The sequence below is a fragment of the Dendrobates tinctorius genome, unplaced genomic scaffold (assembly GCF_039654945.1).
Source record: "Dendrobates tinctorius isolate UK_male_01 unplaced genomic scaffold, ASM3965494v1 ptg000029l, whole genome shotgun sequence".
NCBI classification, from domain to species: Eukaryota; Metazoa; Chordata; class Amphibia; order Anura; family Dendrobatidae; genus Dendrobates; species Dendrobates tinctorius.
Window position 1 is genome coordinate 18151337 of NW_027361697.1, and position 18669 is coordinate 18170005.

At 44.1% G+C, this 18669-nt stretch overlaps 1 protein-coding gene across 1 annotated transcript in view; it reads left to right on the forward strand.

Annotated features, from left to right (window-relative positions):
- Nucleotides 1-18669, forward strand: part of PLPPR4 (phospholipid phosphatase related 4) — a 112116-nt gene that overhangs the window by 63407 nt on the left and 30040 nt on the right. The window contains exon 3 of the mRNA XM_073571408.1: nt 13467-13596. Within this exon, the coding sequence (XP_073427509.1) occupies nt 13467-13596 (130 nt within the window). The remainder of the gene's footprint in view (nt 1-13466; nt 13597-18669) is intronic.

The following is an 18669-nucleotide window of genomic DNA, read 5'->3' on the forward strand; positions in this document are numbered from 1 at the left end:
TCCAAGTTTTATTCTCTTCGCCGTCCACCTGACGGCCTCCGCAGTACACCGCACTTCAATACACTTTACTTCACTGAACTTCACTTAGCTTATCGGCTCTCCGTTTCCAGAGCCATTTCTCGTACACCGTACTTTACACCGGGGATGTACATATACGTACCGGCCCCTCTTCACTTGTTGACGCTCCTGTCAGATCCGTCACTGTGGCCGCCTTAGGCCCGTAAACCAACAGTACTTCTACTTAACAGTCGTCTCCCTCTCTCAATACGGTATGCTTTACCTCGGTGCCTCGTCTATACTGCGGTATTTTCCTGTCAGGACCACCCCCTGACGTTCTCTCTCCTCAGTCCCCCTGGTTTGGTTCTCCTCAGAGTGCACAAACTGTCGTAGTCCTCCTGTCACTCGAGCTCCCTCTGGGGACTGGAACTTTCTGGAACCCTCCTTCAAATTTATACCTTTCCCGGGTTCCCTGTAACTCCCCCCCATGACCAACGGTTTCCTAAGCTATAAGCAGATGTCAAGTCCTTTGCTCACACTCCTCCCTGCCCTCTAATGGTCAACTCAAGGTACTGCACGTCCACTACACTTTCCTAGCTGTTTCCCCACTGTAGTAACTGACACCTACCTAAACTGTGCAAACCTTTCCTTCTTCACTCTGACAAGTCCGTCCGTCAGGTCACCTTCCCTACACTCTCCCTTCCTTTGTCTATTGTCGTCCTCAATAATCGTCATCCCTGCCTTCGTCGTTCTGAAGCTTCACCTACACTCTGTTGTCGGACCAGTTGTTGGGCCAAACCCACTACCTACGGGGGCCGAACCATACTGGGAGCACCATGCTCTGAATAGCCTCCTGCTACTCACCAGCGCGCATGCAACAAGACAGCGTCTTTCAAGTTGGGCTAGGTACACCCATATTCTCTCTATGGCATGTACCTTCCCCTACTCTCCCCTTCTGTTACCTTCCACTGTCTGGTACGCCATGATCGAGGCCTCACACCTACCAGATCAATGCCGGCGTCCATCTTTCTCCTTCAGGGGTGTCCGTGGTGTCGGGGATCTGACCTAGGACGGCTATCTTTTCACATCTTTCACCTCTTGTACCTTTCTTTCAATTACATGTCATGGTCGGCGACTTGGTCTCCCAGACCCTCTTCACACATAGACCCCTCTTCGGATCTCACACTTCCCGTTGGTCCCTCAGACCTTCCCTTACCCGGACCTGTTGCATTTTACTTTGGCATATTATACATTAAACAACTTTATAATAGCACAAGTACCCATTTTTATATATATTTTTTTAATTTTCTTTTGCTCATTTTCTTTAAACCAGCATTTAACAAATAAACAACACATGCTTTTTCCTTCCCCCCCCCTTCCTTGGACATATGCACTCCCTCGCTTCTTGACACCCCCACTTTGCCAGGCTTAATATAACCAACAACTTCTTATTTCAAACTTTTCATTAACGTATACATCAACTATCCTTATGCTTTGCACAACAGTGCAACGAAATATCGAGAGTTCAAACCACTCCCAGGCGGCCGGCAGCAAGGGGTCCCACAGCCGAGGAACTCCCGGGGTGTAAGGGGTGTCCGCTACAGACCTCTCTACGGGGGTTCGCATTCTTCGGGCTCCGCCAGTACTGCCACCGCATAATATCCGCTGGGGCAGTATTCTTTATAATATGACACTAAGTCCCCCTCCTTCAGAGCCCGGCCGTGACGTATGGAGGCCACGTTAACATAAACCTTTTGACCAGTCTGATCTCGGATGAAACCGTAGCCTTTTGCCACGTTGGTGTACACCAGCTGTCCCTTCGATCTCTTAGCCGCCATACCTGCCTCTCCCTTTTCATGCAGCTGTTTCCAAATCGCTTGCTCCCGTGCCTTCTTCCCCTTAATAACCTCCGCAACCCACATGGAGGGTACAACGCAGGCTCTAGAGTCCGATAGGAGGGGCTCCGCGGAAGAAGAGGGCAGGGCAGAGGCAGCCGATGGTTTCTGCAGCCCAGCGGCCGCTGGAGCCGAATGGCGAATGGGGGCAGCCGGGTTCTTGGTGGGTGGGGGCACAGGGCCTGCCAAATAGGCTGCAGCCAGTTCCAACTCTGGCATAACCGCGGCCGCAGGGTAGGCCGCACTCGACGTTTCAGCCAGGGCCGGAGTAGTGACCGATTTGACAAATGAGGTCGCTGGTGGCAGGGGAAGTGCAACAGCGCCCTCTGGGATCAGGCTCCGCTCCGGCGGCACCATGCGTGGCGTCTCCGGGGGGGTGGTTCAGGGATGGAGGCCCCACTCAGTTCAGCATAGAGGGAAGGGCCTCCTGTGACCGGCCTCTTGGGTGTACAGGCTATCGCGTGGAGCAGCCGAATGGTGGGGGCCACTTGCGGAGCCACTGGCGGGGCCGGAAGATCTCTCATCTTCTGCCGCGGCCTCCGTTACATCATCACGCAGCTCCTTCCACAGTTTCTGCTCTTCACCCTGGCGTCCGACGGGGCTAGCCTCCAGGCTTAGGGGATCCGCGGTCAAATTCTCCGCCGGTATTCTGGGTGGCCGCTCCCACTGATTTCGCACAGGTGCCGCTTCCCAGCTCACCATCCTGCTGCCTGCTCATGGCTCCGAAGATGTCACTTTCTGGTGGAGCTCAATATCCCGCCGCCATTGCCACTCCAGGCGGCCAATGCCTCGACACCCGCAACGTCTCATACCGCCCGGTGGGCAGCACTCAAATGGCGCCAGACAGCCGTAGCCAAACTTCTGCTCTGTGCCACTCCCTCTGCTGAGTGGGGCATTGGCAGGCCTTTCCACCCACTTGTCAGGGTCCAGTATGGGGGCGCATCGGCCTCCCGGGACACAGCGCTGGTCCCCGGGGTATGTAGGAGGGGGCCCCAGTCCATTGGGAACAACAGCAAACACCTGAATCTCTCCTCTGCGCTGAAGCGTCATCGCCATCTTGCACCAGTCCTGGTACCTCTCCGGATCTTCTGCCGGCGACACAGATACGCCACAGCGCTCCCAAATTGTAATCCACAGGTGGGTAATTTGTATTCCACAGGTATTTGTAATCCAAGCAGCGTTGGCCAAGTCTTTCTCCATCCTTTAGGGCAGGCCTGCCGCAGAAGATGACGTATTAGCGGCGTTGATCCTACCGACTACGCCAAGTGTAGGGTCGGTGGGCCCAGCTGGGGGGGGTCGTCCCTCGATATACCGCGCAGAGATGTAACAGAGACACGATGGAGGCAAATATCGGGTGCAACAGGTCCAAGTTTTATTCTCTTCGCCGTCCACCTGATGGCCTCCGCAGTACACCGCACTTCAATACACTTTACTTCACTGAACTTCACTTCGCTTATCGGCTCTCTGTTTCCAGAGCCGTTTCTCGCACACCGTACTTTACACCGGGGACGTACATATACATACCGGCCCCTCTTCACTTGTTGACGCTCCTGTCAGATCCGTCACTGTGGCCGCCTTAGGCCCGTAAACCAAAAGTACTTCTACTCAAAAGATGTGGCCCTCTCTCAATACGGTATGCTTTACCTCGGTGCCTCGTCTATACTGCAGTATTTTCCTGTCAGCACTAGCCCCCTGATGTTCTCTCTCCTCAGTCCCCCTGGCTTGGTTCTCCTCAGAGTGCACAAACTGTCGTAGTCCTCCTGTCACTCTAGCCCCCTCTGGGGACTGGAACTATTTGGAACCCTCCTTCAAATTTATACCTTTCCCGGTTCCCTGTAACTCTGCCCCCATGACCAACGGTTCCCTAAGCCCTAAGCTGATGTCAAGTCCTTTGCTCACACTCCTCCCTGCCCTCTAATGGTCAACCCAGGTACTGCACGTCCACTACACTTTCCTAGCTGTTTCCCCACTGTAGTAACTGACACCTACCTACACTGTGCAAATCTTTCCTTCTTCACTCTGACAAGTCCGTCCGTCCATCAGGTCACCTTCCCTTCACCGCCACTAATGTATTTCAATGGAAAAAAAGGTGGATCCGCCACAAGAAAAGCGGATCCGCCATTTTCAAATTTTGACTGAAGTTGAAAAACTGATGTGTGAAACAGGCCTTAGACACCTATCCATTACTAATCCTATAGTTGTATTGTAAATAAAGACACAGCAATAATAAAGTATTTTACTTGAAATAAAAACAAAACACACTTTTCCTTTTTTTATTTAAAAATAACACAGTTATACTCGCCTAACACCCACTCCATGAATCCCTGGTCTCCTGCAACAAAACAAAAATAAAAAACAACCATATCCCTCACCTGTCCAACATTCTGTCACATGCTGTAATCCATGTCTGGGGGTAAATAGTTTTCAACCTTGACGGTACCAAGATGCGACCGTCAAGGCTGAAAACCACTGATAAATGAGCTGCTGCAAGTAGAGATGTGCGAATTTGTTTGGATTTGGTTCCGAATTTGATCGGAATCAAATATTGTTTTTACAGTATTCGTCAAACACAGCCAAACGTCATTAGAGTCAATGGGAGTAGAAATTACTGAATATGTTCAGAACCGATCATAAGACATACGTTTGGCATGAATATTGTTCGAACATGGCTCGAATATGTCAAAATCAGACTCGGGGACAAAATCCGAACAAATTCGCTCATCTCTAGCTGCAAGCGCAGCATCAGTGACTAGCGATGTCATTGAGGTTACTTCCAGTCATTGAGGCTGCATTCCCAGCTGGACTGAACTGCGGTGACCTCCCTGCGGTGAGAGGTGAGTTCACTTCAGTTAACCAGGAGAACTTTTCCACCTGTGGAAATACTGTGTCTTTAAGCCTCTGTGTGTACTCTGCATACCTACCTGTGGGAGTACTGTTCCAAAAATCCTGTATTTTGCAGCCGTGTCTGTACCAGAGGTATCTAAAAATTAATTCTATTCTGCGGTTGTCTTTGCCATTTGTGCACCAAAAAAATAATTTGACTCTACCCCTGTGTCAATACAAGCAGTGTTTTTTTTATCTACTCTACAGCCATCTCTTTGCAGTTTGTGGTCCTAAAAAAGTATTTTTTTTCTACCACTGTGTCTGAACGAGTAGTGAGCCAAAAAAATAATTCTACTCTGCAGCTGTGTCTTTGCGATTTTTGATCAGAAAAAATAATTCTACTCTGCAGCCGTGTCTTTGACATTTTTGGTCCAAAAAAATAATTCTACTCTTCTGCAGTCATTTTTTTGCAAGCAATGTCTCTAAAAAATAATTCTACTCTGCAGCTGTGTCTTTGCCATTTGTGGGCCAAAAAGATTATTTTACTCTACCACTATGTCTATACGACTAATGTGCCAAAAAAATAATTCTACTTTGCAGTGGTGTCTTTTCCATTTTTGATCCACAAAATAATTCTACTCTGCAACCATTTTTTTTACTAGTAGTGTGTCTAAAAAATAATTCTACTCTGCAACCCTGTGTTTGCCATTTTTGGTCCAAAAAAAATTCTACTCTTCTGCAGCCGTTTTTTTGCTAATAGTGTGTCTAAAAATAATTCTACTCTGCAGGTGTGTCTTTGCCATTTGTAGGCCAAAATATGATTGAAATCAGCACACCAAAGCCATCTCAAAAAAGCTCCCTAGTGTGGAATTTCTTGAGGTAATGTGCTGACGACAAGCGACGGGTGGTTTGCACGCTGTGCTATCAGACCCTTAAGTGAGGCATAAATCTTTTGAACCTGACCATCACCTGAATGACGAGGCATCTGAATTCAAAGCATGAGGTGCAGTGGAGTAACACCTTAAAAAGCATGACAGATCTGAGCGTCCTCCTGATCCCTCTTCTGCAATCTGGGCCTCTTCCTCCCGCTCACGATCAACAGGGCCACCTGCCTCCCCTCTAAGTGAGGATGTGCCCGCACCACCACTACCACCAATGTCAAAGAGCATCTCCACACCGTCCCATGTAAGTGTTTAGCTTTCCATCCCTCTAACCCTCAAGACAAAGAGCATTTCCAAATTACTGGCCTTTGAATGGCTGCCATTCTGGCTGGTATAGATGAATAGTTTTAAAAAACTTTTGGCAGTTGCTGTCCTGCAGTGCATTCTTCCCAGCCGCCACTATTTTTCCAGGCATGCATCCCTGCCCTGCACACAAGATGCAAACAAAATAAGGTGCAAGTATGTACTGCGCAACTCAATCAGTGGCAAGGTTCACAAAACCACCGATACATGGATGAGTAAATGGGTAAATGTAGTGTTGTCTGTTACTGAGGCAGATGGCATTCTAGCCCATGTCCTACTACCAACGAGGATTGCTGGACGTTTCTTTGTCTAGGCTGCCTCCTCTTCCTACTCTGCTTCCTCTACTGCCTACTCATCTGGTCAAAGTAATATTTGCACCACCAACTAGCCAGGGGAAACAACAGCAGGCTGTTTTGAAACTCCTCTGCTTGGGGGACAAATCCCACAATGCGTAGGAGCTGTGGACGAGGATCAAACAGCAGACAGATGAGTGGTTGGTGCTGATGAACCTCAAGCCTGGCCTGGCCATTTACGATAACAGGTGAAATCTTGTATCAGCAATGGGCCTAGCCATGTTAACACACATCCCTTGGCCGGCGCATGTGCTGAACTTGGTGGTGCTAAGCTTCTTGAAAAAGTACCCACATATGTTAAAGCTGCTGCTGCTGAAAGTGCGGGCAGTGTGTACGTGCTTTCGGCATTCTCACCCTGCTGCTGCTCACCTGTCTGTGTTGCAACATCACTTCTACCTTCCAACTCACCGCCTCATATGCAATGGACAAGCAAGGTGGAACTCCACCTTGCATATGCTGGAGAGACTGCGAGCAGCAGCAACAGGCAATAGTGGAGTTTCACCAGCAGCACGAATGCCTGAGTTGCTCTGCGGAACAATACCACTTCACCACCAATGAGTGGGCCTCCATATGGGACATGTGTGCCGTTTTGTGCTGCTTCGTACTGTATGCTCAACTAATATGGCCAGCACTGATGACACCATCATTAGCGATAATATACCACTTATACGCCAGCTGGAAAAAATAATTCAGGTGATGATGGATGAGGTGGTGGCACAGAAGGAAGAGGATCAGGAGTAGCAGAGTCAACTCACAACGGTATCAGGCCTGTCGTCCACACATGACTCGGTGGGTGGGTTATTGTCCCAACAATGGCCAGGTAGCCAGCTGTACAGCCAGCAAACAGTATTGGAGGATGATGAGGAGGAGGAACAACTGTGTTCACAGCAGAGTGACACTCAGAGCAGCTCACGGGCATCACTGGAGTGTGGCTGGGGGATACAGAGGACCCAGATGATACATCTCCCACTAAGGAGAGCTTTACGTTCCCTCTGGACTGCCTGGCACACATGAGCCTGTACATGCTGCCGTTCCTACCGCAGAGTCGCCCGTATTGTTAACAGTGCAGATTACTCAGTAGCCACCCTGCTGGATCCCTGCTACAAGGACAACGTACCATCATTACTTCTGTCATTGGAGCAGGATCGTAAAATGCGTTAATAAAAGTACTCACTGTTAGAGAAACAACTGATGGCTTTCCCACCTGGCAGCTGGGGCTCAGTGGAAGAACAAGGCAGGTGGAGGAGGAAATTGCCAATGCAGCTGGGGCACTGCCACCACCTTGGAAGGCAGGAGTAGCATGGCTGAAATGTGGCAAAACTTTAAGAGCAGGCCACAACATCCGCAACCATCATCTGATACAGCCTGTATTAGCAGGAGGCAGCGTTATAACAACATGATGGAAGAATACCTGTTCACACGTCTCCACGTACTAACTGATGGGTCTGCCCCATTTAACTTTTCGGTCTCCAAATTGGACACATTGCCTGAGCTTGCCCTATATGCGTTTGAGGTGCTGGCCTGACCTGCCACAAATGTATTGTCGAAATGTGTTTAGCACATCCCCCTGTCCACATCCAACGTGGGGAACCTAACATTCCTTAAAATGAACCAAGTGTGGCTCCCACAGGAATTGTCCATACCTTTGATTGACTAGACAACTATACCAGCCACACAGCCAGTATTCAAATCTATTTGCAATTTGTATCATTTGGTTACCTCCTCCCCAAATAAAAAACTAAAAAAAGTGTTGGCTACCTTCTCCTCTGCCTCTTCCACCCACCTGCACTGCCATGTCCGCCTCCTTGAGTTGGACCCCCGACCCTTGGTTGTAGCTTGTTAGTTTTTGGGGGGTTCATTATATGTTCTTTTAAGTGAGTTCCCTAAAGAAAACAAATACAAACAGTTCCATAAACAAAATTCTCCTCCCCAAAAAAATTGTTTAAGCACTAAAAAAAAAAAAACAAAAACAAAAAGAACCCCACACAAACAGTGTTGGATTACTCCTCCCTTGCCTCTTACACCTACACTGCCATGTCACCTCCTCAACTTGGACCTGTTTTTACGCATTCAAGATTATTGTTTTTTATTTCTGCTCTGCTTAGCATAACGACTTGACTTTTGGATATGGGACGGACACCACTTCATCTTAAAACCACGATAACTACAGGAAACCTAGGCACTAGAATAATTACACAAAAACACATTATTTTGGTTGTAAAAATGGCCACAGCTTTAATTTTAAATCACAGGATTGAAACCATTACAATAGGAGTCAGATGAAGTGCTAGTACATTGGGATTCACAAGTCCTGTGATATCCCAGCTGTCTGACATACAGAACCAGGACAGACAGCCATAAAGGGGCGGCATGCACTGGCTTGCAATTCAAGCAGAGCCAGTAAACTTTCAGGGCACCAATGACTCTATTATCCTGTGCTTATCTGCTGTGCTCGCCCCTGATTGACATTACCATTACAATGTCCTTGAGGCTGGCTACCCAAGCCAAGCCTGTTCACCACCATGAGGTTTTACATCCTCTATTAGTTACAATGAGTCCACCTTAAGTTGTCTGCAACTTCCACCTGGCTCCTAAACTGCAGAGCTGTGACGGGATATAAAGTCCAAGTTGCATTTGACACCTTTTTTTTTTAATCATTTTTTTAACTTATAAACTCAAAGTCACTGCAAAAGCATTCAGGGGACTTAACTTGGCAAAATCTACGACTCACAAACAGTCATCCTACAGGGCTGAGGAGAGGAAAAAAACCCTGTGGAGAGAACCTCTAGGGAACCATGGCTGATGGATTGCCCTTCCCTTGGGTTTAGAAGGTTGATTCTACTGATAACTCTTTATAATAATAATAAATTGACCTGGTAAAAGATATATACAATGGCGAATTCACAAAATACAATAAAGCATTCATCTTTATACATACAACAATTAAAACATTTTAGGACAGTGATTATAACAGGGCGGGAGAGCTGTTGATGTCTCCTGGAGTTCGTCTGATGGGAGAAAAAGGGATAGAGCTAAAATTACTCTATTTAAGCCCCAACCATCCTCCCAGAGAGGGCCCAACCCCCACCCTCCCCCAAAGAGAGACCAGCCCCCCTCTCTTCACAGGCAGAAATTGAGTTACCTACCCTATATAATCCCCACCCTCCTCATAGTAACACACCAGGCAGCAGCATACTATATTATACACCTTCATCTTAAAGCAACATCACTCTTGCTTAGAATCTACACCGCTAAACATACAAAACTGCAGGAGTTAAAGGTCAACCCCTCTCAAAGTCAAGCCATCCTCTGCCTGGTGCTCCAATGGTTTCTGAATGCAGCTGTAGTGAGGGACAATATTAAGTTTTGAGTGTGCACAGCTTTCCAAATACACTCTCTATGTGTACTCTGCACCCGTGTCTGTGATAGTACTTGCGCGTACCCAAAAGTTTTTCTAACCTGCAACCGTGTCTGTGGAAGTCATGTCATGTGTGGCAAAACAAATAATTCTACTATTATGCACCCATGTCATTGATAGTATTGTGAGTAAAAACAAATTTTTCTATTCTTATGCCCCTGTGTCTGATAGTACTGTGCATGCAAACACATTTTTCTACTCTTAGGCACCCATGCCTGTGATAGCACTGTTCGTAAAAACAAATATTTCTAATTTGCAGCCGTGCCTGTGCCTTGCCTAAAAACTACTTCCAAACCTGAGAGCATCAAATAAGAGACATGGACATGGCCGTCAAGTTGTTGCTTTTTGCCATCTTGTTGTGCCATATCTTTATGATCTGCTGGAAATGAGTGTTCATGCTTGTCACATACATGTCATTCACAGTCCACAAGATGATAGCTTCTTTCCTTGCATTCATTGACAGAGTCATGTTTTTTACATTGAAAATTCATCAAAGCAGGTGTCATGGTTCCATCCCTCAGTGTGTCTGGGATGCAGCTACTGACAGCTCAGCCATCTAATATGGTACAGGGGCGTGCTGAAGCTGTCAGTACTTTGACAGCTCAGTCATTCAGTCTGGTGCAGGGGCATGCTGAGCTGTCAGTGTGTTGATTGACATCTCGGCCATCCAATCTGAGACTAGGAGGCGCTGGCTGTCTCCAGGTGTTCATTATCCCAGGTGATTGCCAGGCTACTTAACTGGGCTGTTACTCCCAGACCTCTGCCAGACGTACATTCAGCTTCTATGTGGTTTGTCTCTTTGTGCCTTGGGTTCTGTTTGAAGATCTTTTGTTGCCAGACCTTGGACCTCATTCTGACCATCCATCTGTTAAACCCCTTCTGCTTTGATCAGCTATTCTCTTGGTATTCTGACCTTGGAACATTACCTGACTATGCCTTTGTCTCCTCCTTCCCTTTATGATGTACCTTCCTGACTTTTGACCTCGGACTCCTGACTATTCCATCTGATGGCTCAGCATGACTGAAGGCAAAATTAACTCTTCAATGACCATTCGCTGTATCACTGTACCATCCGTGTGTGCGCAGCAGTAGCGGTACAGGGTCTCATCTTCCAAAATTTTTTAAATCAAATCCACTTCACAATATTATGAAATTTGTCCCAAAATTTTTCATAGACCAAGTCAAATTTATTATTCATGTTTTTTTATGGTAATCTGTAGTGAGAAATGTATTTATTTATTTTACTCACTTATATACAGTTGTGGCCAAAAGTATTGACACCCCTGCAATTCTGTCAGATAATACTCTGTTTCTTCCTGAAAATGATTGCAAACACAAATTCTTTGGTATTATTATCTTCATTTAATTTGTCTTAAATGAAAAACCAAATCATACATATATATCCCTTAAAAATGGTACTTTATTGTTTAAAAAACCACAAATGTGGTATACACCAGAAAAAGCGTGACTAAAGATGAAAAACAAAAATTAAAGTGTTCAAACAAACAAGCCCATACTAAGGTGACACCTTGGAATCCCTCGTAAAGACTAAGCTGTATCCTGCCTGTCCGCGGAGGTTGGCACCCTAGGGGGGAACGTTGTGGCGCCCCCGCTCAACGATGGCTGTCCCTAGGGGCCCTGATAAGCCCTACCGCCACTAGTGGTCCCTTCTACCCGATGCAAGATATGGGAACCCCTATCTCTAGACAGAGACCAAGCTGCTCTAAAGAGGACCCTGTGTCCCAAAGCAAAGAGGTTAAAATTAAATAGAACACATATGGCAATCGGTGGTCAGATTAGAGCAAGAGACATCATAATAGAAAAAACAGTTTGTGAATAGTGCCTCAATCTCATGTAGAAGGTCTCTTAATATATAGAAAAGGCACTGACTCTAATAAGTCATAACACACAGAACGGATAAAGGCTATATCCCATTGCTGTATAAATACAGAAAAAATGCAGAACTGCCACAGCGATACTCATCTGCATTTTCTGCCACCTGCCAACAACCAGTTAACGCCTCAACGCGTTTCGCCTTATTAGGCTCATCAGGAGGCCCGATGCTGCGATATCTTGTGTCCCATAAAGGTGCAAATAGCTTACCGATACTCAGTGCAACTCCCCTCTTTAAAGCCGCCGCGCAGAGCAACAGCTCTGCCCACTCACGTTGCATGGCGTCTCTGCGCGCCAATTGCCTCGACACCCATCCACTGTTGCTCCAATCAGCTAACCGGACTCTATCATCGTGACTTCTCTAACTGCAAGACAACAGGGGTCATCTATATGGCCACGTGTTCGTGCCAATAAAAATTATATAGGTAAAACTAGGAGAGAGTTCAGAAGAAGAGTGGGGGAACATCTTGGGGACATAAGGCATCAAAGAGAAACCCCGCTTGCAATGCATATGTGGACGTGCCATAAAGGCGACCTCGGTGACATCAAATATCAGATTGAATTTGGACATGCTTCAAATTTTTCTTCGGACCATCTCTGTTCAAGATAAAATATCAAGACATGCACTGCACCATAGAATAACATTGGTCTGAAGGCGATCCAATGTTTTGTCGAGTCACACTAGGACCGAAAATATGGTCGTCTGCATGAGCTATAGAGTGGTTATTAGCAATATGCATAGGATTCACTGATTTAGGCAATCTGGTGTTCTACACTCTATACCATGTTGAGCTAATATTCATGATGCTTATTAATAGTTAAGAAAAGACAAAGGTTCCTTAAGTCAAACCCATAACCTTACAGTCTTGAACCAAAGGAAGGCAAAAAGTAAGCTATGACTCAATTGCCTATTGACCAACATTAAGGAGGGAATTATTTACTGACTCCAATTATGCAGAATAAATATCTGGATCAACGTCTCATCTCCTGAAATCTCTTACAATTTCACAAGTGTTATCTATTTTTCAATGACAACGTCTAATCTCCATTTGATCATCTTCAACCAACCATTCATCACATGTTGTGGCAGAGAGTTCCATAATCTCACTGCTCATGCACTAAAACATCACTTCATGGGACTATGGTGAAACCATATTTTCTTTTAATGTAATTAGATTGCTCCTAAGCATTTCTTTCCAAACTTTTTCCAACACTTTTTTTTTCAAAATTTTTGGTAATGCAGTTCACCAATTTCCTTCATAACCTTGGTTGTCCACCTTTACACCAGCTCTAGTTTAGCTAAGTCCTTCCACATTCTGAGCTATGTTCTTGTGAAAGATGATTTCTTGATATATTGCAAGAAAATCTCCCATTGTTTACAACTCAGTGCCTATATTCTTAGCAGCCAACCTTGACCCAAAAGTTTTTGGCGGAATTTTGGCTGGTATACAGGATCTTGCAGCATCAATTGAAATCTGGTACATATTTTTAATACAATGACATGCAATACCCCCACTGACCTGATATTGATTGCCCATCCTAGCCATTTGGATTTCGTGCTTTCATCTAATAATAGCATTTATTCATGGTTAATAGGAACAGAAGCAAATAGCTTGCACATCTTTGCAAGGATCCTAAGAACATTTCCTTGATTCAGCACTGAGATGATTCACAAAACTGGACAAAAGAATGTCAGTTTTGCATTTATCCTAAAGACAAACAACTTGATAGCGCACTTGGCAGTTGTAAATAAAGTTTCACATTTACTCATTGTTCTATTTTATGTATGCTAAACATTTATGGTCTGTGGATTTATTGATTTATTATGTTTTCTTTTTTATAGATAATGGTGGGTGAAGGTGTTCTGTATTGTTGTCTTTCAAAGAGGAAAAATGGGATTGGAGCAGAAGCAAACATCAATGCTGGCGGATGCAACTTCAACTCCTTCCTAAGAAGAGCAGTCAGGTTTATAGGTATGATTATCATTCAATGTCTGTCCTGCAACATCTCTGCACATTTAACCCCATCATCCCAAAGCCTGTTTTCACCTTACTGATCAGGCCACATTTTATAATTCCGACCAGCGTTACTTTATGTCATAAAAACCGTGGAACGCTTATGCATACCCCAGTAACTCTTAGATTGCTTTTCGTGACACATTGTACTTCATGATAGTAGCAAATTTTAGATCAATATAATTTGCGTTTATTTATGAAAATATCAAAAATTTGACAAAAAAATTAAACTTTTTTTTAAATTTTCAAACTTTGAATTTTTATCCTTAAACCAGTATCACACAAAATTGTTAACTAATAAAAATAACCACATGTCTACTTTACATCAGCATAATTTTTTAAACTTTTTTTGTTAGGAATTTAGAAAAGGATAAATCTGTAACAGCAATTTTTCATTTACAAAACCAATTTTTTTAGGGACCACAACACATTTGAAGAGACTTTGAGGGCCCTATGTGACAGAAAATACTCCAAAATGATACCATTTTAAAAACTGCACCTCTCAAAGTGCTCAAGACTGCATTCAAGAAATGTATTAACCCTTTAGTTCCTTCACAGAAATTAATTGAATGTGGAAGGTAAAAATAAAAAATTAAATTTTTCCCACAAAAATGTTGGTTTTACCCTAAATTTTCCATTTTCACAAGGATAACAAGAGAAAATGGACCCCAAAATTTGTTGTGTAATTTCTACTGAGTATGCTGATACCCCATATGGGAAAACTAATGTTTGGACACACAACAGGTCTCGGAAGAGAGGGAGCACCATTTGAATTTTGGAGCACAAAATTGACTGGAATCAATAGCAGACACCATGTCATATTTGCAACGCATCTGATACGCCTAAACAGTGGAAACCCCCCCACAAGTAATCCCATTTTGGAAACTTCACACATCAATTAATTTTCCTAGTGGTGCGGTGATCATCTTGAACCCACAAGTGCTTCACGGAATTTTAAAGCATTGGACCGTTAAAATTTAAAAAAAATTGTTTTTCTCCTGAAAATGTGGCTTTAGCCCCAAATTTTCATAAGGGTAGCAAGACAAAATGAACAACCCAATTTGTTTTCTAATTTCTCCTGAGTACGTTAATGTCCCTTATGTAGAAAGATTTTGAAAGCAGACTTTGCTCGTATAGTTTGTGGACATCGTGCCACATTTGTAGAACCCTTGTACTGCCAAATTGCAGTAATACCCCACAATGACCCCATTTTGGAAATAATAACCTTCAAGGAATTTATCTTGTAATATAGTGAGCATATTAAACACACAGGTGCTTCATAGAATTTTGCAACATAGGAACATGGAGATGAAAAGTTACATTTTTTTGCAAAAAAATGTTGTTTTAGCCAAAACACTTCCATTTTCAGAAGGAATTATAAGAAGTGGACCTCAGCATAAAAAAGCAATTTCTTCAGAATGTAGCAATACCCAATATGTGATCGGAAACTATTATTTGTGTACATGACAGGGCTCAGAAGAGAAGAATCGCTGAACACAAATTTGGCAGTAGTAATTTGTGGGCGACACTTGCAATGCCATTGAGATACTAGAACAGGAGAAACCCCCCACAACTGACCCCATTTTAGAGTCTACACACTTCAAGAAGTTTATCTGGGCATGCAATAAATATTTTTATCTCATAAGTATATTTCCAATTTCTTTACCATTGGGATGTGAGAAAATGAAAAATTATAGTTGTTACAATAATAGATAGATTTAGAATAAAAAAAGTTTAATCTTTACCATGACTATAAAAAGTACCCCTTAAATTGTTACACTATTTCTCCTAAGAACTGCAGTACCCAATATGTTGTCATGCACTTCTGTTTGGGCATACTACAGGTCTCAAAAGAGACAACCCTACCAGAGCAGTTTTCAGCTGATAGGTGAAAGCTGATTAGAACCCCACAAAACTTATATTGAAGAATTATCCAGTGGATAGATCATGAATGATTAGACCAGAAGAACCTTGCAGCAGTGCCATACACTGGGGACCTCAGGAGAAGTAGCCATTTGGCTTTCCAAGCTTGGATTTTACTTGATTGTTTTTTGGGGGATGCATGTCGCTTGTCCAACGCTTCTAAATAACAAGGACAATGGACATTTACTATTTTTCTGATAAAAGACAACAGATCTAAGCAGTGGCTTGTTTTTGGGGGGATTGGATGAAAAGATGGAGGAAATATACACACCCTGGTCGCCTCCCTCCACACGAAAAAAGGCGACACGGCATTTGTGATGGAGTACCAACTTTGGCACAAGATGGGCAGACATTAATGTAATGACCCATGTGTCCACAGTAGAAACAAAACCCATCCCACAGCAAACAGCAGGCAACCCCATTTGAGAAGAGGCTCCTCCCACCTGCATCGGTTCGTCCATTTGCACCGGTGTGTCCTCCTCCCTAGAAAGAACAACAGGGGGGGCAGATTTGGTGTATGCCTCTCCCTAAGGCATCTATCCACCCAGATAGTAAGGGCCATGGCAGCATCCAACAACCCAGGAGTAGCGTACTGCACCAGAGTATCCTGTAGCCTAGCTGACAGACCCTGGCACAAGTGACTCCTAAGAGCAGTGGCCCATCTCCTAAACTCTGATCAGGACTCCTCAGGCGGCTGGCCCCTTGCTTGATCTTACGGAGTCCAAACTCAGCCAGGGAGATGCCATCAGGATCCCCATACACCAGCACCAATGCTGCAAAAAATTCATCCACTGACCGCAAAGATGATGAATCGGTCAGCAGGGAGAAGGCCCAGTATTTGGGATCATCCTTGAGAAGGGAAACTATAATCCCCACATGCTGTTCCTCACTCCCTGAAGATCAAGGGCGGAGCATGAAATATATCTTACAGGCTTCCTTAAAGACCAAAAATTTATCTCTCCCTCCAGAGAACCTCTCAGGGAGAGATATCTTGGGTTCCAGTTGAGCCTGCACATGAGCCGAGACTCAGAACCCCGACACCTGCTGAAGCTGCTGCATCACCTGACACCGCAGTTCCTTAACCTCATCAGTGAGGGTCTGGATCAGCTCAGCAAAAGTCTGTGCTTGAGCCATCGGTTCACCATAAAAAAGTACTGGTCGGTGATAATGTCATGATCCCACCAGGGGGTCGATCATAGGACAGTACAACACACACACAACAGGATTGAAATGGAGAAAGGAAGGCCCTACTGATAAGGAAATTTGGGCAGGTCACTTCCTACTCAAACCTGACCCTGACCTTGCACTCCCCTTGCGCCCTAAGTGGGTCCTTCCCCCACCGCCATCAGGAACCTCGTCCCTTGCTGTCACCTATCACTGCCCTGGCCAGTGCAGTGGCCGGCAAGGGTGCTAGCATCACCACTGCAGATGGAACAGCACAGGGGACAGTGACAAACATGAAACAGATGACATAAAAACACAAAACTTAGCTTTACAACTTCCTCTGCTGCAAAGCACTGCACAGCAGAAGAAAGGCATCAGGATCACAAACTCATGAAACCAGCAGAGGCACCCCTGAAACCAGAGAGCTCCTTACTCCAGGCTTGGTCAATATAGAATGCTCCATCACTGACAGTCAGCTGATGCATCAGGTGACTATTTAAAGGATGCTCACCACCCACATAGGCTGACCTAGCAACTCTGCATTTGCAGAAAGGGAAACTGACATTAACCCCTGCTGTCCTGAAAGCAGAAAGGCTACATTTAAAACATAGTGGAACCAGAGCTGCCATGAATCCAAAAATGGATCACAACAGGGATAGGTGCAATATGGGGGTGCAAAACATTTTTTATTTCCATTTTATTCCAATTTTTGAAAGAGAGAATGAACAAATAAAATGCAATTCAGCAATTGTCTTTACATTTTTATGCCATTTAACGCTGTTTATCGTGAGGTAAATGCTCTTACATGACTTTATTATTCAGGTTAGTACAATTACATTGATACCAGGGGTATTTAGTATATTTATAATTTGCTATTTTTGAAATCTAATACACTGATTTACAAAAAAATATTTGTTATTGCATCACAATATTCTGAGAGCTATAAGTTTTTTATCTTTCTGCTGTTGGGGCTTGCTTTCTGTGGGATGATTTGAAGTTTTTATTCATACCATTTCACACTACATAACTTATTTAGATTTTTTTTTTTATTTTTAGGTGGCAGTGACATTCACCAATGTTTTTGTTTGTTTGTTTACACGCCATTCACCATGCAGTAAAAGTGATTGGAAAACTTGATTTTATGGGTCATTGTGATCGCAGTGATATCATATCTATATAGTTTTTATGTTTTGCTTCTATTGCACGCTAAAAACTCTTTGTTACAAATGGGTCATTCCATTGGGTCAAGTGAACCAATGATTTTTACCTCTATTTTTAATTCTTTTGAGATTTTGCTATTTGGTAATAGTGTGTCAGAGAATGCAAAATGTGAAGAAAAAAAATTCTAGATCTTTTTAAATTGATTTTCAAAGTTCAAAAAACTGCAAATTTTGGTGTTGCCTGCCTTTACATTTCTCCTCATAACTCAGGCTTGAAGAGAAATATAGAAAGATAGAGAAACAAAATAAACACCATCCTACTCAGAACTGCAGGCTTTCACCAGATATGTCACAAGAGTATCTTTGTTAATATTTTACCCATGAGGAAGCAAAATTTTAAAACACATTTTTCTAAAAAACGTTGAATTTAAAAATTAAAAAAATGCACATGTGCCTGCTATGCTCCTAGCCACATCTGTATCAAAATTCAGGTTGGGATCGCGATGAGATCATATTTAAAAATATATCTATTACAGTGTCAATTTGAAAATCTTGGATTCATCTGTTCAGCCTGTGGTCTAAAAGTGTGGGGTCTATATTTACCAAATGATCCATGATTTTTAGATTTTACTGTATTATTTTATATTTTACAGCTTAGAAGCAGGAGAGGACAGAGGAGAAAGCTCTGTTAGGGCTCAACCTGAGTATGAACAGGGGTAGACAGTGAATGCAGAGCAGATGACAGGCCAGCAGCTCTGTCAATCATGTTAAGTATCTGCCCACC